This window comes from Phoenix dactylifera, chromosome 11 (assembly GCF_009389715.1).
Source record: "Phoenix dactylifera cultivar Barhee BC4 chromosome 11, palm_55x_up_171113_PBpolish2nd_filt_p, whole genome shotgun sequence".
Classification (NCBI taxonomy): Eukaryota; Viridiplantae; Streptophyta; class Magnoliopsida; order Arecales; family Arecaceae; genus Phoenix; species Phoenix dactylifera.
The window spans coordinates 6,006,292-6,029,808 of record NC_052402.1 but is presented as its reverse complement, the minus strand read 5'-3'; the positions used below and the strand labels follow the sequence as shown (position 1 = coordinate 6,029,808).

The following is a 23,517-nucleotide window of genomic DNA, read 5'->3' as shown; positions in this document are numbered from 1 at the left end:
TAATTTTCGGGCCGGTTCTGGGCCTGGCCTAGGTTCGGGCCCAGTCTGAAGCTTGGTTGGACATGAGATTTGCCCAGCCCGACTTAACGGGCCGGGCTTATTTTTTTGTTCGGGTCTAAATTCACCCAGAGCAAAATGATAAAATAATATATTTTTTAGACCATACAATTAGAAAATTTTGAGGGAAGAAATCTTGTAAAAAATATAGTTTTGTTAAAAAAAGTTATAAGTGGAAATAATGACCATTATTTATGTTATATGGTCCCTTTTAACTAGAAACAATGGAAAATAATGATCGTTGTATTCTCCATATTATTTAGTTTAATAACATAATGGAGGGTGGCTTAAACCATTACAATGGTTATAATGCTATTATTTGAAAACAATGGTTTTCATACCATTATAGATATCTGTTCAAACTAGCAACCAAGTTTAGCCAATTGTCCGTAGTCAATATGAACACAGACTTGCCCTGGTGTTTCGAGACTACCGAAGGAAGGGCATCTGGTCTGCTGGTACTCAGGTGGTATTGGTGTGATGTACACATACGTGGAAGGGGCTGTCATGTTAGTGGGGCTCCTCCGCAGATGAGGAAGGTATAAGTAAAACTTGTCTACCCATATCGAACATTCTCTAGCGAAAAAGAGACCAAGTGGGAGTTGCTACGTGGGTGAGATCCTCCTCACCCCCCTCTTTCCTTTTTTTTCCGAAAAAAAGAAGGGGGCCACCCCCACTTCGGGATATTTGGGCTATGATGAGTGATGCAGTGGCTTTTTAGGCCAATTATATTTTCAGAGAGGCAAACGGAGCCGTAGACTGGATGGCCTCGTATATAGCTAGTCACTCCGAGGCACCCTGTGGGTTGGAGAAGGAAAGCTGCCTAGAGCGCTCCGAAACTAATTATTTTCTGACTTTATTAGATATATCTGTACTAGAAATATATGAATCATTCCTTTCAGTAAAAAAAAATAAATGAAATACCACCAAAGGATAACATTTTTCACGATTGAAGCTTAAATTGGGCCTCAAGCACAAAAAAAAAAAAAAGAAATTGGGCCAGTGCTGCATAGAAGCTTAAGAGTTTTGGGCCAGCCATAAACGAGGTTGCAGCTTAAAAGTCCTCTTCAGGGGTTTGTTTGTTTGTTTGTTTTGTTTTGTTTTGTTTTGTTTTTTTAAAAAAAAAAGGAGGAGGAAGGGACAAGCCCACCCCCGCGTAGCAGCCCCCACCCCACCAGGAGAATGTTCGATGCGGGTAGAAATGACCGTGTGTTGAACATTCCGGCCGATTTTACTCATATCCTCCCCACCCATGGGCCCGACTCAGTTATCCCTCTGGGCTCCGGTACGAATACCACGTATGAGTACGTCACACCTGACACCACCGAGCCTCGTGTCCGAGCACGGAGCATCCGATCTCTACAAGTTAATCGACGTCCGTGCGTTTCGAACTCGGAACCACTTGGTTGGAAGCAAGGTCACGCTTCCATTGGGCTACCACCTCAATGGCCCTCTTCACGATTTTCACACTCTGTTACAACAGCAACTGATGTTTAAGTTCAAAATATGCCATTACAAGCACTTTCTTAAGATGATTTCTTTCTTGAGTCTTCGTTGTTGTAAGAGATCAATCAGGTTTAAGCTTATTTCTTCTAAGATTCTCAATTCTGGCAAAGTTGATTCCCAAGCAAAAGATCTTATTTCTGCTCGAAGGTCATTATAAGATTTTTGCCCAAATGTTGCAATAACATAAGGCACTTAGAATGCATTCTTCTTGTTCAATAATTCCATTAGAACTAACCAAATTGGGGAGTTCCTATCGAACAAGGCTAAAGCTCTCACCGATTCGATTTGATGGTTAAATTTCCTTATGACCATTTTTGCCATGTTAAATAAGGATATTGCAAAAATGTATCCAGAATACAATTTTTGTCTGCACCTTTACCAGCATTTCAAATGATTATATAAAATTTAATATACAATACATGCCTGGGAATTAGGCTCAATTTGAGATGCCCAGACAAGCTGATACACTCATTGACTGCTGCAAACTTAATTTATATGGAGGAGGTAACATGCCATCAATATCAGCAAAACTCCCTTCCCAATCTGATGGGCTTCTGTGAAGGGTTGAATCCAAAACAGAGTCAGGAATGGCATCCAAGGTCGCTTCAAGAAAACACTCAATTGTCTGCGGTCCAAGATCCAAAGAAAGTTGTCAATACTCAAGTACAACATGCCTTCCTCGTCACAAAAAACAAGTTAACAGCAATGGCCAAATCACAACCACCACAAACACCGGAAGAGTTGAAAAAAACAACAAAGAGAACAAATGAATGAACTGGTGGTGAAAGATAATTGGAAGTAACACCAGATAAGACACCTCTTCATGCATCAAAGATTGGTGACTTGTGAGGCCTACATGGAGTGAATTGGAGCAGCACAATACCCCAGCCCTCATAATACCGATATAGCATTATATCAGTTGTTTACTCCATCCCTTACCATCCTAAAGCAATGAACTTCATTGAGAAATATACTGCAGAACAAATATCAGAAAAGACACAGCATTGGAATAACATCAGAGGCAACCCTAAATAGGAAAACTTTGGCGTTTTGAGGATTTGTAAAGCCAACCCAACTAGATTGGAATTAAGGCCATGAGAAGATGTACAATAATGACATATACCAATACAGTAGGCATTTTAAGTACCATCTCATTGTCCAGTCAGTGGAGCTCACTGCACATGAACCAGAGATTGGATATTGCATATGATGAACCTTGCCTGAACAAATTTTAGTGACATTTCAGAGAACAATATAAGCATGGTACCTTGCAATCAATACTATAGACTGAACCAGACGGAATGGCTAACTAGGTTTATGTGAAAAGGTGTTGGCTTGTGCAAGGCCCGGGTGAGGATCTTCACACATTCGACATAGACTTAAGTTACTAGTGGTCCAAACCCTCCAGATTCGCATGGACCACAGCAATTGCTTCAAGTTAAAAAGACAAAAAATAAAACAAAATTAGAAAAAGGTAACTTATGTATTGAGACCATGGGTTTTGCTGAGAAGAGGTTTCATACGCATGTGACATAAAAAAGAGAACAGGGAGAGGACAAGAAAGACTGCAGAAAGCGACAAAATACTACCTGTAGATGTTTCATTAGGACACTACATATGCACAAGCAAACTAATTTATCTACCCTAATTTTTGAATAGATGAACATCCCTTGCTTGTCTCATTACAAATTGGATTTTAGTAAGAGAACATAGAATAATATTTAAAAAAAAAAATAAAGGGCCATGAATTCCATGAATTCCGTAGTTCATTTCATAAAGATGATAAATGCACTGTCCTCAAAAGCTAAAGAATGCCTCTAGCTGCTTAAGAAGTAAGAAAAGGAAAGGGTGATGATACGTTAAACAACCATGATCAGATGTCGCATTAAAAGAAAAAAATAAAAGACCATTTAATCATTCTCATTCCACAGGGTCCAAAACTAAATCACATCAGCTTCAGCATGAACCAATTCAAAACAAAGTTGATTTTGGAGTTTAATCTGAAACTAATCTATATGAATAGTTTCAGATGAAACTCCAAAATCAACTTTGTTTTGAATTGGTTCATGCTGAAGCTGAAATCAACACACATACATACAAAAAAAAGGTGAAGCTAAAATCATATCGGAGTTTAACTCAATTTATGAGAAGGATGAGAGTAAATTAACATTATCATGTCATGCAATGTATCAGGTCAGTGGAGGATCCATGTTTCCCAGGTTTCTTGCTTGAATGCTAGTGAATAATGACTATATTTAGCAAGCAATCTTCAGTCAAACTGGCTGAAGATCAATAACCAGTACAAGATATAATGCAGTTATTAAGTGAAAGCAATTTGAACAAAAAAAGTGATTTAGGGACATTGTTTATATCTTAGGACAACACAATAGTTTCAAATGTTTGAATACTTAGAATACCAGTATAGTGCATAAAAGTATAAGGTTTCATGCTTAAAATCCTTTTTATCATATATCTCAGTAAACAAGCCTGCTTGTAGTGAACACATGGTAATATGACATCATGAGAAGATTCTCTCTCTCTCTCTCTCTCTCTCTCTCTCTATATATATATATATACACGTGCGTGCGTGCGGGGGTGTGTGTGTGTAGATGTATATATATGTATATATGTATATGTATATGTATATGTATATGTATATGTATATGTATATGTATATGTATATGTATACGCAAACACACAACAATTTACATGTTAATCAGCACCATGTTCATGCTTAAACCTGACTTATTACATTGAATCTGCTCAAGACCCATAATCAGGCCATATCTCAGACTCCTTGGGGCTTAATTATAGATTTGGCTTAATTTGATCTCAGGATCACATTTATCACATTCGGACCCATACTGGTCAGGTCTGAGCACTGCCCAACCATGTCCAACCCTGTTTGTGTCAGCTTAGGCTGGGTTTAGGAGGTCAGCGACCCCTGACAAGTCATTCAAGATAAATAGGATTTTGTGCAGCTGTAGGGAGACCAAATAGCTCATGCTGTTTGAGATATTCACTGGCAAGCACATGAGAACAATGTAAGTACGAACCCATAGTAATTAAATTTCCAAAACTACTCTCTTAATCATTGGAAACTTTAATGTTCTGGCATGTGAGATTCACATGATTCTATACGGGTTTTAATGTGAACCCTAAGATCTAGAAGGCTCATCACATTTTCCACTTTAGAAGGATTTTTGTAAGTCATGTGAGATTCATGTGCATATATACAAACATAAACATATGATTATACAAAAATACAATTTGTACAAGACGTTTTCTAACATACCTTGCAGCGGCGCAATGCAGCATCAGCCTTGCGTTTCCACAAACCATTTCCAGGTTCTGAATGAAATAGGTTCAGTAATGGCTGCATCAAAGTTAGAAGGAACATCAACAGCTCTCATTTGGGAGAAAAAAAATCATGTGAGATAGTATAAAAATTTTCACATTATAGACAACAACACAAATACTAGCTATAAAATCAGTTTGACCATTATGACATTGAACAAGGTCAGATTTATATATTAAAGGTTTTGTAAAATGGAGATATGCATGGTAAGTTGCATCTGATAATGGACTTATAGGCCAATATGGCCCCAAAGGCACTCGAGTCAAATGCATTGAGATTTCTGAATATTTGATGGTTACAAGGGGTAAGAAGCGAGTCATTAATAAACTGAAGAAGTCATGAACATGTCCAAAAAGGAGTACTAAAGGCTGATAATCTCTCAAGTATTAATGTAGATTTTTTTTTTATTCCATAGTCAACATAATATATTTAAAGTGGCGAAAAGAAGTTAATAAATTGGATTTTTCCATAATATAATAAGTGGATTCTTCCATTCGACATGTAATGCCAAATGTATATCACTTAAACTAATATCTCATCGCTTCAACTGAAGGATGTATTTTAGACAAGTTAATGGGCTCTGGCAAACACAGCAACTAGTTGCTTGTGCGCCAGCTATTCAACCTTGTTACCTCTTAGCAATTTGTGGCTATGGGTTGGGAGCTGCTTCACCTAACTGACAAAAACTAGGGGAGAAAATAGCATGGGAGCTTGATATGGCCCACGCTTTTGATACAAACGAGAGGTCCATACTTTATGTGGCCTCCAAGCTATGGGTATTCCTGAAAAAATGGATCAAATACACTTAACTTTAAAATTCCACTATTTCTACAGTTTATGGTTTTCCTCAATTAAAGAGATACAGTTCATATAAAGGGATAGTAAGCAAACAACACGTTATCTCCAAATACATTTATTTTGCTCCAAGAAATAGCACATGGCCTTCTTCACTACAAATGGCTGAGATAGATTATCAGCATGTGCTCCTACTACGATGGTTGACATAAAAATGGACAATTTTACCATTATATGTATACAATTTGTTGGAAATAAGGAGTTCCAGAGGGTGAATAAATTTTCAGTATATAGACAGTTCAGCAACATTTCCCTAATGGATATTGCTTTTCATAAACTTGCAGCTCAAAAGTGGAAAATGAAGTACGAGGTATTGCTGTGAGTTGCAAGGCCCATTGTAGAAGTGATCTAAGAGGATCCCCAGACTTGATTGGACCACTTTGCCTACTATGGGTAAGGCTGGATAAAGTTCAAGAGCAAGATCCGCCGTATCGAGAAGCCGAGTTGCAAGCCAAACTAATAGAGGCCATAACTTGGCCATACGACGTCCGATTGAGATGATCTTTTATTTTTAATCAGATAACTTTTCGAGATCTATGCCGTGAAGCCATGCCCTTTAGGGGGCGGCGCTCCTAGCGATTAGAACCAAATTCAATCATTTAGGGCCTAAAAGAGACAGGTCAAACCAAAAGTTTTCTTTTCAAATAAGACTTTGACCGGGTGTATCTCCCAATCCGAGAATAATCAAGTGGAGCAACAGAAGGCAGAGTTGATGCAGAAGCCAAGATGTGCCTTCTGAAGAATTTTAACTTTTTCGAGCTTATTTCTATTACTCATATCTATTTTAGGTTAGAATCCTATTAAAACTAGGAAGAGGAATCCAATCCAAATTGTGCAAGGGGGGACCTCGCCATTATAAACAAAGGCTGTGTACCTTAGTTTTCGATAATCAATGAAAGAAAAGAGGACTTCAGTCCTACTTTCGTAATTCTTCCATCTTCAGTCCTACTTGTACCAAGTTCTAAGATATTTGCATATTGTTGTAGTTAAGCAAAGCAATTTTTAATGAATTAGAATATGAATATCCTTAGTGAAGCAACAGAATTGCGAGGATGCTAATACTTCAATATAAAGAATACTGTAGCAGCATAGCTACTTCGAAAATATGAAATGAGCATAGCTGACTCAACTTTGATAGCTTGTTGCTCTATATTTCCACTCTTGAGAAGGCACACTTGCATCACACACCAATCCAATTCACAATATGAAGTGGCACATAAGCTTATCCCAGTTACTTTTTTAAAAAAATTCTCTACAAACCTTAACAAGTTGTCGAATACTCGGTTTGCCAGGTCCATATTTCCCTAAAACAGAATCACCATACATCTGATACTTTTCAAGGATCTAAATCAAGTAGATGACTGTCAGTAAGAGGCTAGCACTAATATTCTAACATTAAGTCATTGAAATTGTTAACAAACCTGGCGACGTGAAAGACTAGAAGTTGGGATACCATATACAGCACTATCAACATGTCTCAGAGTGGACCATGGGCTGCAGAAACATACTTGTTAGTTATTGTTTTCAGAAAAAAAAAAAAGGAGGAAACTTCATGACTAGAAATTCTGCTAAGACTTGAGTCTCAAATCAGCATATGGTAATAATAGGGGAAACAGGGAGTGTGCGCTCCCATGTGTTGCATTCATCACTTTGTCCCATTCATTCATTTGAAACATATGCACTTGAAAATTCCAGAATGTATATGCATTTAAATGGTCTATGCTAGAATTTAGAAGTTTAATAGGGAATATCGGTTCTTAATAGTACATTTTTCGAGTTCTAATAACCAGGTAACATGAAAACAGTTCTTGACTTGGCAATAAGATGTATAAATGTCTAGAAGTTATTCATTTACTCAATGAAGCACCGGATGTAATCATCAGCTATACCTAAGGAAAAAACTGAAGTGCCATGCATAGGTTTAAATCAAAATTGTGGAGTTAACAAGAAGAAAAAAAGATCCAAAGGAAAAGAACATTGCGCAATGGCGTCCATTCTTCGTACTTATTATAAGCAGCACGGCCAACCATGACCCCATGGGCTCCTTGTCTTCGGGCTGCATTTACCTGTTATAAGTTACAGGACAGAAAGGATGACTTTACAAATCCATGAATGCTTGGCTGAAAGAATTGAAGCCATAAAAGACTACATAGAAGAAGTTAGTGGTCCCTTCTAACAAGATATACAGAGCTTATTAACTCTCAAGGTCACAAAGAACTGTTCTAGTAACATATATCTTTAATTTTAACTACATGGGGGGAAAGGAAATGAAGAGGAAGACATGTGTAACTCTACTAATGCAGTACATATAATGTTTGTGCAACCATGAGAAAATAGAAAAGCTTCATACTTAGGCACTAAAATCCTGCTAAGGAGGCAAGCAAATAGTTTCCTCACAAATGATTGTTAACAACTAAGAGATAATGGTGATCAAGAGAAACATGCAACAACCTTTGAATATCACATTGATCGATGATGTCTCACTAAACTGATGAAAGCATCAGAGTGTTGGCTATGTTCAGGTGCACAGATACCTTAAGCCTTAACGTGCTTACAGATAAAAGAAGGCAGTGAAAGGACAAATGTCAGAGCAAGTAAAAAGGGTGAGGAGGCAAGATGAGATGCATAGCTTAAATTTGTAGACATGTGACCCTATGATCAGAAAGAATTTTAGATGAGAACTGCCAAGTCAAAAGGGTTGTATCGTCTAAACAAGAAATGTATCTGACAGTGAAGCAGTATGAAATGAAACCTACCTTATTAGTAATACAACCAAACAAACAACATACAGTGAAAGCATCTAATACAAATTAGGCAATGATTCATGTAGCGAACTGCAGTAATCTCTCCAACACAAACGATAGCTAACTCAGGTTTGATAGTTGCACCATCTCTGTTTCAGGATACAAGAATGTGGCAATTAGAGTGGTTCAGATTTACCTGATCAATGCCAGTGATGCCTCCATTAATAGTAAACTGTACTTCTGGGAAGTCACGCAACAAGGCAAAATAGTACTCATATCTGGGGAAAAGAAGGTTCATTAGAAGATAGCCCCTTATTTCTCAAAGAATATATGTAGATAAATATATAGATACATACACACACACACACACCATACATTCATATGTACATATATCCCGAAGTAATAAATTTAAAGAATATGATATACTGATCTAAGATGCACGAGAATATATGAACAATGTAACTGCTCTTTAACATAATTCAATTCCAATAACATAAGTCTGTTAGATAACTACTTTTCATTCAGTTAGGCACCTTACTTCATGACTTTTAGTTCCAACAAATTCGTAAACCCAACACAAATGGTATGAAAAAGTACTCACTATCTTAACTAATCTAATAAATTGAATATTTTACACAAAAATCTCAAAGTCAATTAGACACTAGAAAAGATCCAAGAAAATAACTATAATTATGTATTAAATCTAAATGAAAGAAATACTTGAATAGTGTTTGCATATAAAATTTCTGGACCGATCAGAAAGTTCAATGCATATGACCATATGATTGATCTATAATATTTTTTCCCTGCTTTTTTCGTTTTTTGTCTTTTTATCAGATATAACAAATTGTTGAATATATATGCATGTAGAGTGGGAGGATTAAGGTTATAAGTGATTTTAGGAACATACACAAGTAATCAAGCATGTCATATAAGGGATAACAGCAATTAGGAATAAAATCATATTCCTTGAACTAAACCAGAGAATAATTCATCAAAATTGCAGCTTTGCTCCGGAAGCAAATAAGAAATTAGTTATTTGTGTATTCTCTAAACAACTTGTTCCATAACATGCCTGCTTCCCCTTGTATGTTCAAGCAGATTCCTCAAACCCCATTCCACAATTTGTAGACCTTTTTCAGCATCAAATCCTGATAGATAGGACATTTCTTGATCTTAATCACGACCATGGCAACAATAAACAATGAAAACGACCCAAGAATCTTGAGCAAGAATCTAGACCACTTGCTGACCACACAATGTAAAAGATTGTCAAATGAACAATTAGTAAAAATCTAAGTGTGTTACTTCTTGAATTGCATTCCGTTAGCCAACCACCACACATATATCCATAAAACTTCTCCAAGTAAGAAAATTGACCCTTGGTAATCTCCCAACGTATCCGATTACCATGCTCATCCTCAAAAGTTTGCAAAATAAGCTTTAAATCCTCTTCATATATAAAGCAACAAGAAGCCAACCTTATATATTATTAGAAGAAAGGAGACTAGCAAGATGATGAAGGTTTTATTTGTTTTACAATTTCGCAATGCCATCTGTAGCCCGGTGATAGGTCCCTGATGCTTGCTGAGGTCATTTGCATTCTCGATGGGTTACTAATTACATATTCAAAGACTGGGACAATAGGTTAAAGTCCTTAAATCTATGGCAACATTTTTAAAATGGAATTAGGTAGTAGGTACTATCTTTAGTATCTTAGCAGCAGAAAACTGCTATTTAAGCCACTGCACCCACTTCGGAATCTCCCAGAAAATTCATTACCTGCTTCCCTTAGGGCATTTATGGTGTTGCTTCTCCTTTCTTAAAAAAGGAGAAGCCAGAAGTTAGATATTTTAGCTTCTCCTGAAGTGGTTTTTTGACTTTTCTTCTTGTAGAAGCACTTCCCGCATAATGTTATTTTTTGGGAAAGTGCCTGTTTGCTCAAAAGTTGCAAAAACACTTTCTTTAAGCAATACCAAGCACGTTCTTAAGAGACTTGGTACCCTGCACCCAGACTCAAATTTGCTTCTGCACCCACTCCCACTTCATGTAACTAAGGGTTTTATTGTGCAACTTCCATTAAAACAAAGCTTTTTAATGCTAGATGGGTTTGCATCTGACACTCTAATGTGTTATGTTGAATCTCCAAAGCAACAACTAATTTGAGTTTTTCATTAAAAAAAATAATTTCCAATGATAGCTGTCATTAAAAATACAAGATTAACACATTAAACCTTCATAGCAGGAAACTTCTATCCAAGGTGACAAACCCATTTCGGAATCTCTAAAGAAACTCACTCCCACACATGCTTCCTAAGTGCTCTGTGTTCTAAATGTCAAATCCACTCCTGGACTCCCCTTCCACTTTAGGTACAAAACCAGTAGATCTAGTAAAAACATCAAAAATAGTGTACATCAAGGTGTTAAAGACCTAGTCATGCTTTGTAAGTCATACATTACACTTCATATGTATCTCAGTGCTAAGCACTACTAACTCAGCAAAATAATAAATTTCATCAGTAGTTCACAATCATAAAGAATGTAGTAATATCCTCCCATACAAGATGTAAACCATGCTTAAATTAAAACAACTACCATTTATATAGACATACTTTAGAGGAGGAACCTTCCGATTCTCAGCAGGACTGAGGCCACTGAGCAATGCCTTCCGTGCATGTACAATAAAATGTCTAGTCGGCGAGTTAGAAACAATTGCATAAACAAAGTCACCTGGACGAAAGAAATCATTTAAGTTCAAAATGATCTCCATGACAATAAATACTAATATACTATGCTTGACAAGATATAAAAAGATTCATGTGGTATGCTGATATGATACTGTGAGTTGCAGTTACAAAGGTCTTGCATCAGGTATTATTGCAATGACCAGAAGGCTAGAAGAAAATAATACAATTTAAGTTGTCGAGATGACTAAACTCACCGCAACCAAACAATCATTGCTTTTATTGGAAAAATAATGAGTATACCTTTCTTCATAATAATACATTTGCATATTCGAGAAAACACCCGGGAGTATATTAGAGCGTCTCAACTAAGGTTGGCGGAACCGTCCCATACAGCTGGATTCGAGGTGTCCCAAGCGTACCGGCTGTGGACCGAGACAGTTCTAGCGACGAAAACGAGACCGGCGCCAGAGGGGGAGAAGACGAAGAAAAAAGAGAAAAAGAGAGAGCGGGGGAGGAAGGGAGAGAGAGAGAAAGGAAGATCGAGACCGGCCGGCGGAGGCCGAGGAGCCGCTGCGCAGAAGAGGGGCTCGCTTCGGTCCCCTGTTTCATTCGAAACAAGGGACCGGAGCGGAGCCTGTCTTCCACAGCTTCTCGAAGGCTTTCCGACCTCCGCCTCCTCCGCGCGGCAGCTCCCTGGCCCTCCGCTGGCTCTCCGTCGGCCTCCCCCTTCTCTCTCTTTTTCTCTCTCATTCTCCCTCTCCTTTATCTCATCTACTATGTCGATACAAGTCCGGCATGGCACGACATGGGCCTGTACCGACTCGTGTCGCCAAGCAACTAGTACGGTGCCCGGTACCGATTCCGCCGACCCTGATCTCAACCATCATAGCCTATAGACTTAAGATGTGTAAACAAGAATAATAGCATGTCAGTGCTGTTCTTATGTATAAAAAAAACTGTCACTAGTACTCCAATGACCTCAGCATGCATACAAGTATACAATCTTGCAAGATAGCTTCTATTTTTACCATATTGAACTTCAAATTGCATAGACTGGATAAATTTTATGGGTATATGTATTGATATCAACAAGTATATATACCTTTAGAGATTATTAATATATTGCACCTTATGGATAGTCAAAAGAACATCCTTTACAAAGCTTTGGCTGCTTAGCAAAATAGCAATCATAAAGCAAGCAGCAGCCTGATGTAATACATGTAAAGAACAATAGCAAGTTTATATAGAGAAAATTGCATTTCATCTCTTGAAACAAATGAACCATTTAGCAAGATTGCACAAACTACTATTAGAGTTTAGTTGCAGCGACCCCAGAAGTTTGTCTACAATTCAATATAAATTTAGCTTATGAGTGTCTTTCTTTATACATTGGATTGGGAATGTAAAACTGTTAAAAACAAGGAAAAAAGAAAAAAGGAAGCAAGAAAGTTTCTCACAGAGTTCATTGTACGAATCATGATCATCTACTCCTATTCTGCACTTCACGCTGACAGGAACACTACAATTGGCAGCAATGGCTGACATAGCATCCGCAACAAACTTCACTTGTGCCGACAAACATGTAATAAAAATTAATAAAGAGAAGAAGAAACAGCTTTACTTTCACTGAACTTCAGTTTCCATAAGCATCGGCTAACAAACCTTTGGGTCAAACATTAAACGTGCACCAAAGCAACCATGACCTGCAACTTTTCCACTAGGGCATCCACAGCTGATACAATTATTTAAAAAAAAAATCCAGGATCACATGTATGGAAAAGGTTCAAAAGGTATGACAAATAAAGGGAGAAGTTTGATATGAACTTTAGATTAAGTTCATCAAAAGAGTAAGCATTTGCAAATTCAGCTGCCTTTGCTAGGTTCTCCAAATTACTCCCTCCAAGTTGTAGAACAATTGGGTGCTGCTCTGGAGAAAATGCCAAAAATCTATCCTGAAAATTTTAAGTGAAATACAAACATAAATTTTGTTTAATGTCCAAAAATCAGAAGAAGCACTTTTTTTTATCAAAAGCAGATAGCATTATATGTTACTAAACCTCGTAACATGCAAAGATGTATGAATATATAACAATATGGACCTCACTAGTTAGAGATGAAAATAAATCAAATATAGGTACCCTCATACCATATCCTCTCTTATTCAATGGAAATTTGTACAAATACATATATCAAACATATACTAAAATTCATGGACCAAAGTGCCTAGCGGCGTGACATGGCACAGCATGAAACATGTCAGTGCCTTACCATAATACAACAATGTTACCGGCTGTGCCATTGCTTTGCGTGGAGCCATCTGGTGCATGCCAAACATGTCAAGTAATAGAATGGTGCTTACTGTGTCAATGCCAAGCCAGCACATTGCCAGCACGAGATACTTTTATCAATGCCAAAATTTATGTTCATATTCATATTAAATGGATATAATTGCAAATTGGATAATAATCATATCCATATTCATTATAAAAATATATGGATGCTAATCGGATATTAACCATAAGCATATTTGTTCTGAATTGATACAGAAAATTTGATATAAGTCATGTCCATATGAGTTAGGAAAAAGAAAAAGCTAAATACACCCCAAATAGTCATCATTTAGGGCCTCTTTGGAAAATCCGGCAAGATTGGGCTAGATTTCCTATTGGATTCATAGAGTAGGCAGTCTATTTGGGTAGGGCTCATTCAACCCAATACCTCTGACGCCCAAATTTTGTGGGAGGTAAAAAAGGACCTCCATGGGTCTTTTTTTTTTCCTACAGACCAGCAGCCCACAGATTGGATTTAAGCTAAGACAAGGATGGGCCTTTAGAAGAATATGGGAGAGGCAGGCCAATAGGCCCGATTTCTGCAGGAAATCCGGCCTAATCCTGCTGGATTTCCCACAGAGGCCCTTATTTGTTCTAAGAAAAAACTAGACACAAGTTGAAAATAATGCAAAAATAAGAATGGTTGTATCGAACCAAGATAACAAAAACTCCAAGGAAAGTGGAAGGTTCATTATAACCCTAAATTTCTTCAACAAAAATGCACCAACAAAACTAGTCAAGCACAAACAAAACAACACCACCAATAATACCCTCCAAGTGAATGAAATTTGAGTAGATATGAAATTAAAACTTGCAAACCAATTCTAGAGATAGAAAGTGATCTTATAATTATTTCTCGATCGGTATAGCCACACAACTATCTCATCAACACGAATATGAACAGAAACTTGCCTAACTAATGTTATGATTTTAAAAAACATAGATATTCCTTTAGCATGGAAATTAGAAAAGTAGCACGACCAACTACTTCGATGTGCCATCCTTGGAGTGAATAGTAATCCTTCTTAGCACTCTAATTAATATTCAAATATAAAATAAAATCATAAAATAAAGACCTATTGAAGCCTCAATAACCACTTCAAACCATATTTGGAAAAAAAATATCTAAATTAAGATCAAGAGAGGACGAATTGCATGCACAACCAGCCAGCATAGAGATCCAAAACTACAAAGCAAAAAGTCCTAACATAGGTCCATTAGGCATTCAACCATCACTTTCATAGACACAAGCGAATCATACTCTGTAAACTATGACTATCAACAAAAAGAAAAATGCTGGAGTTGAAAAGAATACACCAACACTAAAGAGCTTGCAGAAATATTGCCTCAAAAGCCTTCTACAGTAATATTTATCATAAACAAGGTCCGCCGTACCGGTCCGGATCGGCGTACTGGTGGCCGGCCGGACCGGTACGGTACCGGTCCGGACCGGTACCGTACCGGTCCGGACCACTTTCTTTCCCATCAAAAAAAAAAAAAAAAAAACAGCGAGGCGCTGTGGTTCCCCCCCCCCCCAAAAAAAACACCGTACCGGCACCAGTACCAGTACGAGGCCGGTACCAAGCGGTACCGGCCGGTTCACAGAAGAAAACCGGAAATACCGGTTTTCATCTGTGTCCGGTACCGGTCAGGGACCGGACCGGTACGTACCGGCCCGTACCGGCCGGTACGGACCGGTACGGCATTCCTTGATCATAAAGATGATACTTTTCATTAATAAATTCTGTTGGTAAAAAATAAAATATAGTGTATCTTGTTCAGCTCAATGCATCGATTTGCAAGAAGGTCCAGCACTAAGTGTCTCCTCTCCAAAGTGGGAATTGACTATTCATCAAGACCATAGTGGAACTATGGAGCTCTCCCAACTGGATCAAGAGAGATGGAGGGACATGAGACAACTCTAAAAGTAATTCAATGGCTGATACCACTCGTCAACCTACCACCAAAAGTTTTGGTCCCAGTAGGTTAATGGAGAACTAGCGATCTAAAAAGGTAGATGAGCTATGAAGCAACCAGGAGACCGGTAACACTTACAGAAGTAGGCACTGAGCAAATTCTATAAAAATAGTTAAAAACTGATTAATATACATAAAAAATAAAACATACATTAAAAGGTTAAATAGATGTTCATGGACTTACTCTGAGTCTAGCATAGCATCCTCACTAGCAAAATGATAGGTTTTCACTACAATTTGTTCGATACCATTTAGTTTATCAACCAAAAATGTACATCTATAATCAATGCAAAAAGGCAAGGCATGAAATCATGATTTCATTACTATACTGCAAGTTAATTGCATTTATTGTGCTGACTTAATAGGTTGGTTCTAGCAACGTCAGCGGAACCAATATCGAGCACCGTACCAATTGCACGGAATGAGTCGGTACAGGCCCGCATCGGGCTGTGCCGAGCCCGTATGCGGGCCTGTACCGACACAATAGAAGAGACGAGGGAGAGGGAGAACAAGAGAGGAAAAGAGAGAGAGAAGAAGAGAGGGAGGGAGGCCGATAGAGGGCCTGCGCTGGTGCGGGTGGCAGAGGCTGCGGCCGAACCCCTGTTTTGCTTGAAACAGGGGTCCGACCTTAAAAATTTTGCAATTTTTAAGTGAAGTCGGCAAATCGGCCGCGCCCTCCGCCACTCCACCAGCGTCGGCCTCCGCTGGCCCTTCATCGGCCTCCCTCCCTTCCCCCGTTTGCTCTCTTTTCTTCTTTTTCCTTCTACTTCTCCTTCTCCAGTGCGGCGTTTAAGATTCTTTGCCGGAACGGTCCCAGTAAGCCGCCGGTGCAGCTCGGGACGCTCCGAATCGGGCGGTTCAAGTTGATTCTGCCAACTATAAGCTCTAGGATATGGCGTGCAAAAGGTTAAATTGAAGGATTGGCGAATGGATTACATCAATAGGGTAGTAGTGTATGTCATTATTGCATTCAGATATCTTTTATTTGTGGGATGATCGACACCTCTCTTATTCACCACTGTACTTGACAATAATGTGCTACGAGTTACTCCAAACATCAATTACTAGAAGCATTTCTCACTAAGTATGTCAAGTAAAGCATATAATGTTTGTTGAGCATTATACTATGGATGCCATCTTGGATCCAATAGAAAAAGGAAGTTCACATCATGAAGATGCTCATTGGTAACATATTTTCAATCATTGATTCAAAAACCACTAGAACACAAAGGTACTATTGGCATCATACCATCCTGAGATGTAGAAACCATCTTTAATGGTATGCACCTATCATGCTGGTTTGTACCAATGATACCATATTGACCATACTGATTGGTACTAATTGTTTTTCATTCTTTTTGATGCTATCAATTTTGATAAATACCATCAATACCGGAACCATCTGGATATCATATTATTCTGATGAAGAGAAGGTACATGTTGGAACCACTATTTAAAACTTTGTTTTCAATGTATAGTAATCAAACAAAGATTTGCAAACTTATGTCCCTAAAGCCTTACCTTCTAAGTTTATGCGACACTTCCACAAATTTGCATTATTATATAACTAATCATATTTTACTTGGTTTTCCAGTGTTCTGCGAAGAACCACATATAAATAAGCATGAAACGGTTAATATTAAATGTGCCGCAGAATAGAATTCATCAAACTTGTATCATTCTGACCAAGTTGTTCCTTTGATGAACGATGGTTTCTGCCACAACCATTTCTGTGTAAAGCCATGCATGTTTTGATATGAGTCGAGCAAGAGTCCTATAGTGATTATCCGTCCAATCCATCATTGGAGCAACACTGCAAAACAGAGGAATCATGGTTCAAGTTAGTTTAATTCATCCTAGAATGTCCACTACAACACTAGTACTTCGGGTGCAACCTGAGCATCTTCACCTGAACCAAGGAGGAAGATACTGTCCATCAACCATTCTTTTTTCCAAATGAACTGGATCTTTCCCCATAAGAGAATGAAATCTCTTATGCTGACCAGAAAATCTATTAAGTATCTTCAATGATTGCTTGTGACAGTATGTGAGGTTATCATAGTGAAGAGGAGCTAGTGCAGAAAGCAGATTATATACTGTAGACTTCATTATCTAATTGAAACAATAACGAGTTTGCTGCAGAACCTGCACCAATCAGATAACAAAAGTCTTCCTTAAGAAACAAATTTACAGCACTTACTAAATATTGGAGCATAATTCAAGTAAGTTATTCACCATGCACTATAATTATAGCTCTCAAATGCTGCAGCATCATCCAGAAAGTAGTACTAACGAAAGTGAAAGTGAAAGTGATATCTTAAGGAAGATGTCAAGGACTATGTCAACTAGTGGCTTTGCAATATTCTGCTAGAGAAAATCATAAATTTAGCAGAAAAATGCATGAAAGGCGGCATTATTAATAGGAAGAGATGGTGCTCAATGCCTTTGTCATTTTACAATAACATGTTCGTGTGATTTTTAATGCAAGAAGATATCTCTATAGTCCTATTCAATATGTTTCCAACTTCCAAGGCCCTCAACCCCATCCTGTTAGGATTTTCCTGTCTCTGACATAGGAAGATCAAGCATGTTATATTCTACAATATCTAGACCTTCCTCAATAATAAAAGACACTTAACCCTGAATCCCCCAAGTAGTTGGTGCAAGGCTGGATGGTCATGATTATGGTCTGGTACCTTGCATCCCATGCACGCATAAGTATCTTCAACAGGCATGAAAAAATATGTTCTAGCACCAATGATGACGTGGTGTAGTGAAGAAGGCAGTTGGGTACATACCCAGCATGGAATCAGTCGAAGACTTCCAAGTGTAGCTCGAGGTTAAGAAACACATAATGGAAGAGCATGATGCATACAGATTCAAGGAACCATTGATCGCAGCTATTCTTCAAAGTAGTTATTTTTGTTTTTATCTGAGTCTCTTTGGTTTTTCAGGTTGTGGAGATTAAATGATCTAAGATGCACATATAGTGTTAAACTGGTACTTTTGTGGCCATAACTTGTGTACCACATAAGAAACCAAATAAGATGCCAGCACCCACTGAAAAAGCTGGTTGTAGAAGAGGAGAGGAGGGCTTGAAGGGGCATTTGCCCCTCTCGTCATGACAGGCATCTGTAGGAAGCTCCTCCACACTTGAGCTCTCTCTTCTCTCTCCTACTCTTATGCTGCAATTAGTTGCAAAGTTAATGCAGAGTAAATGGATCAACTGATCCTAATTGACTATATTCTGGAGTAGCTTTTCCATCATAGGATGGAGTAGTTCACTCCAGGTTACATGGAAGAGATAAGACTACCAACTTTTCAAAATGCCCACTTTGCTCTCAGGATAAATGACAATTTTTCTAGCATTTGGCAAGTTATATTGGAATAAACGGATTAAAGGGCCTTATTCCACTTTAACCCTCTTCTAACTCTAAACTAAGAACAGCCTTAGGCTAATCATAAAGAAGGATATTTTAGAATCTCTTCCTTACAAGTTTTACTAGAGGGACCATTGCTTGTTGCAATGGTACATGGCTTGGGCTGACAAGCACAATGGCACGGGTGCAAGTCCTAGGACATACCAAAAAATGCCAAAGGCTAGCTCTATTCCCAATTCGCCGCTGCCAGGACCTCAGATTGCCGAGACCATAATTAGGCAATGGCCCTTTTTCTTTAGAAGTTTTGCTAGGATTTGGGATTAAGAACAGAGTCATATACTATTATATAAATTGTATTTGTAGGCCAGGAAATAGTTCAAGATTTTACTATCCTTGGAGCCATGTGCGTCCCTTTTCTCTTTACTTTCCTCTAAATCTCCAATTTTTCTCATCTTCTTCTCTTTTTTTTTGTGAAATCTTCTTCCTCTTTTTAACTCTCTTTTGTTATTATGTCCATCCACTTTCAGTAGGTTGTCAATGCAGCATACAGTTAGAGAAGTACTTCATCAAACTTTAAAAATTCACAAGTAACCCGAAACAACTGTCCGCATCTACATCAAGGCTGCATCATATATGTGTTTTTAATGCTTCTAATAGACCCACTTTGTACATCATTTTAACTCATCAAATTACCATCAATATTACTGCATAGGAAGCACTTACGTCTCACAGATCAATGAAAAAAACATTCAACTTCTATTTAATTTTTCCGTTAGTTGCCCAAGGTCTCTTCTAGTAAAGCCCTTGCAATCCACAATTGAAAACCAATTGATTCAGAAACAATGTAGAGTTTGTATTTGATGGGGATATCTTTTAATCAAGGATTGACCAATCAAACTAGAAGATAATTATCAACCACACTTCCATCCATACATGTGGATAAACATTCAGCGTTTGTCTTGTTGAAACAATATCATTCCCATACTATTTCATGGGAATTTGGTGTTCCATGGGAGTTGCAAATCTTACGGAAAAGCATTCCTAAAAATTTGTCTTAATGAGCTTTTTCATTTATAACATCTCATAGTAAATACATGATTCCATGAGGAAAAAATCTAATAATTGCTCTTTGCTTCCTTGTGTTCTGCTTTAGAAGTGCCCCCAACCCACACATGACTATCGTTTCTTGCCCTACACCAATTCAATGCCCTTCCACCCTCCCTTCTTCCCCTTGGTATGATTTCTCCTAAGTTAATTTTTCCTATTATTCAAACAAAAAAAAAAAAGAATCATGGAATTAGCCAAACAGCAAAAGACAGAAAAAAACCTATCTATTTTTTTTCCTAAAGGGTCTTATTGTCTATAAAGAACATTGGTACTCATTTTTCAGTGCTAACAAGGATACTAGATAAAAGGGCACTAGGTCTTGAGCTTAAGTCAACCATCATTCTACTAATCATAAAAAAGCTTTAATGCAACGAAGAAACATAAATTTAAAGTATAACTACTTGTTCCATGTAAGAACATAGACACCATAAAATATGTTCAATAACTTAATATAATGATTTCACTAAAAGTTGTATTAAATTGGCACTTTACATGAATGTCTCCACGAGACCCTAAAACTTAGAAAGCTTATATGACATAAAAATTCCAACATAATCCACAAACATGATAATATGGAATCAACAATGGACTAAGTATGAAAATGGCTTAATTTTATTACAACTTACTGTTGACATTAAGCCCTCAGTGGAGTCACACTGATACTTTGGTAAAAACAACGGAGGCTGGTCACTAAGAAGCTAACATATCATTTGGTAGGAAGATCATCTACCTTTTTCATTGCATAACTTAAGCTCATGCAACAAGGGAGCAACCCTCCCACGAATAGTATAAATTATAAGCATAGCATGCATAAAAGAAGATGCACTAACAGGTAATTTTTGTGACAGATTCCTACTTCCTAGGTGCAACAGAATTCAACGTACATAAAGGATAGATTACCAAATTCATATCCCAATATTTGGATTAGGCTGCTGAAAAACCAATCAATGAGAATTATCAAATGATGTTTTATCATGCATAAGCTAAAGTGCAACTTGAAAATTTAATTACGGAAGCATTCGCCAAGAGAAATTACACTGGCAACTAAATGCCCATTTATAAGCAGAAGAACAGGTGCCTAGTACACCTACAAAGACAAGCCATAGGATACCTATATCTCCAAATCTTATGTCTTCATTATGCCAGTGCCAACAGAAACTCTCAAATATTTCATCTAAATTTCAAAACATCTCAACAAAGATAAATTATGAAAATTGTAAAGTATCATATACTTCAGACTTGCTCCCTCGATCCTCCCCAGTGTTGAAAGATTTTATTTTAATCAATTGATTCTGACAATAGAATCAAGAGCCTCTCCATTTTTATCTGTAACAAATCAGTTCATTATGACCAACATAAACAATCAAAACTGCAAGTGCTTGTAACATCAATATGGAGCATATTGACTGGACATAGCTGAAAGAAGAGCCAGAAGTTTTAGCCAATGCCGCAAGTGAATTTACAGCAACAAAACAGCGAGAATAACAGTTCTTGGTATCATATTCAGAGAGGGAACAACAACATGATAATCTCACCAACAGATGCACCATATAAATTCAAAATAAACTAAAAAAACGTTGCTTTTTGTTGTTATCTGAGCACGTTTAGTTGGGAAAAGAAAACATAAGCAAAATAAGAGAAAAAGAAGAGCGTTAGGGTTAGGGTTCACATGGAGGAGTGTGAGGCCAAGCCAATTTGCCGAGGAAGACGAGATTGAGATTAAAAAGGAAAAAAATACCTTGTGCTCCGCCAGGATGAAGGAAAGAGTCGGGGAGGGGACTGTGAGATGGAGCACTACCACTCATGAGGGTTAGGGCTGGGTATGGGCGGTGATCCGTGCTGGGCCGCCCTATTCCCCGGTCCAGCCCGGCCCGAATTGGGTGAGCCCGCGACCACCTGGACCGGAGTTAGAAGGGGGAGGCGGCGCGATGGTGGCCAGAGGAAGTGTCAGCGGCGGGAACGTCGCCGGACGGCGAGGCGGATGGTGCCCCGACGGAGGCGCGGCGGAGGTCTGATGGAATGGCATCGAAGGAACGGAAGAAAGAGGACAAAAGGGGTTGAAAGAGGAGTCAGGAGAAGAAGAGGCGGGAAAATTGGGAATTTGGGAAATGAACCCACTGGATCTTGGAGGTTTCATATCTCTCAGTGCCTTAAACCAAAGCTTCAATAACTGACCCTCATTGCCGTCATAATGGTTACAATATTTATATATATATATATATATATACACAACATATATATATATATATATATATATATATATATATATATATATATATATATATATATGAGTACAGCAAATAAAGTTAGAAAAAAATAAAAAAAATAGAACATACTCATAATTTTCTTAAAAAAAATTTTTCTAAGTATTATGCATGTGACTCAATCAGCAGCGCCATTTGTCTTTCAATAGACATATAGCTCGAAAAAAACCACATTCTCTCAAAAGCCTATGAATGTTCCAAAGCAGTAGTTGCTCGTCGTCATCCCTATTACAATAACTTTTATTTGTCTAAAATATACTGTTCTAAATATTTACATGTCTATATATTCATGCCTGCACGCGCGCGCGCGCACATATATATATATATATATATATATATATATATATATATATATATATATATATATATAAGTTTATTTATATATACTTGCATTTCTAAACTCTTTCTGTATGAAGCGTTGTACTATAATTTAGAGAAGCAAAAAGAATTTATAAGTAATAACATGTCAAAGCATGTTTCTATATTTATACTTGGCTTTGACTTAAAGTGTATATTTGTAACAATTATTAGTCAATTTGTTACATAGTAACTATAAAGTACTAGTCGATCATGATTTAATTTTTATAGCTTGTACCGAATATTTTATTGATAAACTTCTCAAAGCATGGATTGTTTTAGGTGGATTAACTCTTTAGGATTGAATATTTGATACTCGATCAGCGATCGGTATCTAGACTCAATTATGACCCAACCTAAACTCATATATTTTTTTATTAGCCAAACTTGGAGCTAAGCTGATCCTTTAATGCACTAGGTAAGGAACGAAAGTTAGACCTGAAATATAACAGGTACGACTCCCGGATTAGTGAATCTCGAACCCACCCTGGCCCTATAGCTAGCACCCGTACTTATACACAATTATAGCATAAGTTTCTACAGTAATGTCATCTAAGAAATCATATAGACATCTAATATATTGATGATCTAATTAAATATTATTATATCTGTATTTTTATTTTTTAAGACTTTTTTTTGAAGAATTGAAAAGAGTCCACCCTTATATGATTAGAACAAAGCATTGCGATGGTCCGTGGATGCTTATGCAATGTGATTTCGGCTTATACCTCCAAAACCAATGCAATAAAATTACGTGGGACAAACAGCTGGAAGGATAATACCACTCAAGATTCAAATCCCTACTTCCTGTTTACAAATGAAGGGGCATGGCCATAGAGATAATACCACCATCATCATCAAAACAGATAAATTAGTCACTTCTCACCATCAGCAAA

At 37.6% G+C, this 23,517-nt stretch overlaps 1 protein-coding gene across 7 annotated transcripts; it reads right to left on the bottom strand.

Annotated features, from left to right (window-relative positions):
• Nucleotides 1–1,874: 1,874 nt before the first annotated feature.
• LOC103711947 (tRNA-dihydrouridine(20/20a) synthase-like) lies at nt 1,875–22,104 on the bottom strand. 7 transcript variants are annotated; one of them, XM_008798278.3, is made up of 14 exons: nt 21,739–22,097; nt 21,226–21,326; nt 17,423–17,658; nt 17,200–17,326; nt 13,032–13,159; nt 12,870–12,939; nt 12,665–12,767; nt 11,133–11,250; nt 8,717–8,798; nt 7,781–7,842; nt 7,198–7,270; nt 7,037–7,120; nt 4,859–4,939; nt 1,875–2,188 (listed from the first exon to the last, which is right to left on the bottom strand). In XM_008798278.3, the coding sequence occupies exons 3-14, from the start codon at nt 17,620–17,622 to the stop codon at nt 2,000–2,002; spliced, it is 1,317 nt and encodes a 438-aa protein (XP_008796500.2). In that variant the 5' UTR covers nt 17,623–17,658; nt 21,226–21,326; nt 21,739–22,097; the 3' UTR covers nt 1,875–1,999. The 7 variants fall into 7 exon arrangements, with proteins under 7 accessions (XP_008796500.2, XP_038987316.1, XP_038987320.1 ...); XM_039131390.1 differs by lacking the exon at nt 1,875–2,188 and adding an exon at nt 2,195–2,536; XM_039131389.1 differs by lacking the exon at nt 1,875–2,188 and adding an exon at nt 2,562–2,783 and having other exon boundaries at nt 21,739–22,099.
• Between the last annotated feature and the right edge of the window lie 1,413 nt (nt 22,105–23,517).

Bases quoted from the DNA above. Each gene is read 5' to 3' on its own strand.
- LOC103711947 (XM_008798278.3), bottom strand. From the start codon at position 17,622: ATGAAGTCTACAGTATATAATCTGCTTTCTGCACTAGCTCCTCTTCAC. The intron at 8,799-11,132 runs GTATGTCTATAT...TCTTTTCCCCAG, and splicing joins CGGAAGGTTCCTCCTCTAAA to ATATGAGTACTATTTTGCCT. The intron at 7,843-8,716 runs GTAAATCTGAAC...AACTTATAACAG, and splicing joins GCATCACTGGCATTGATCAG to GTAAATGCAGCCCGAAGACA.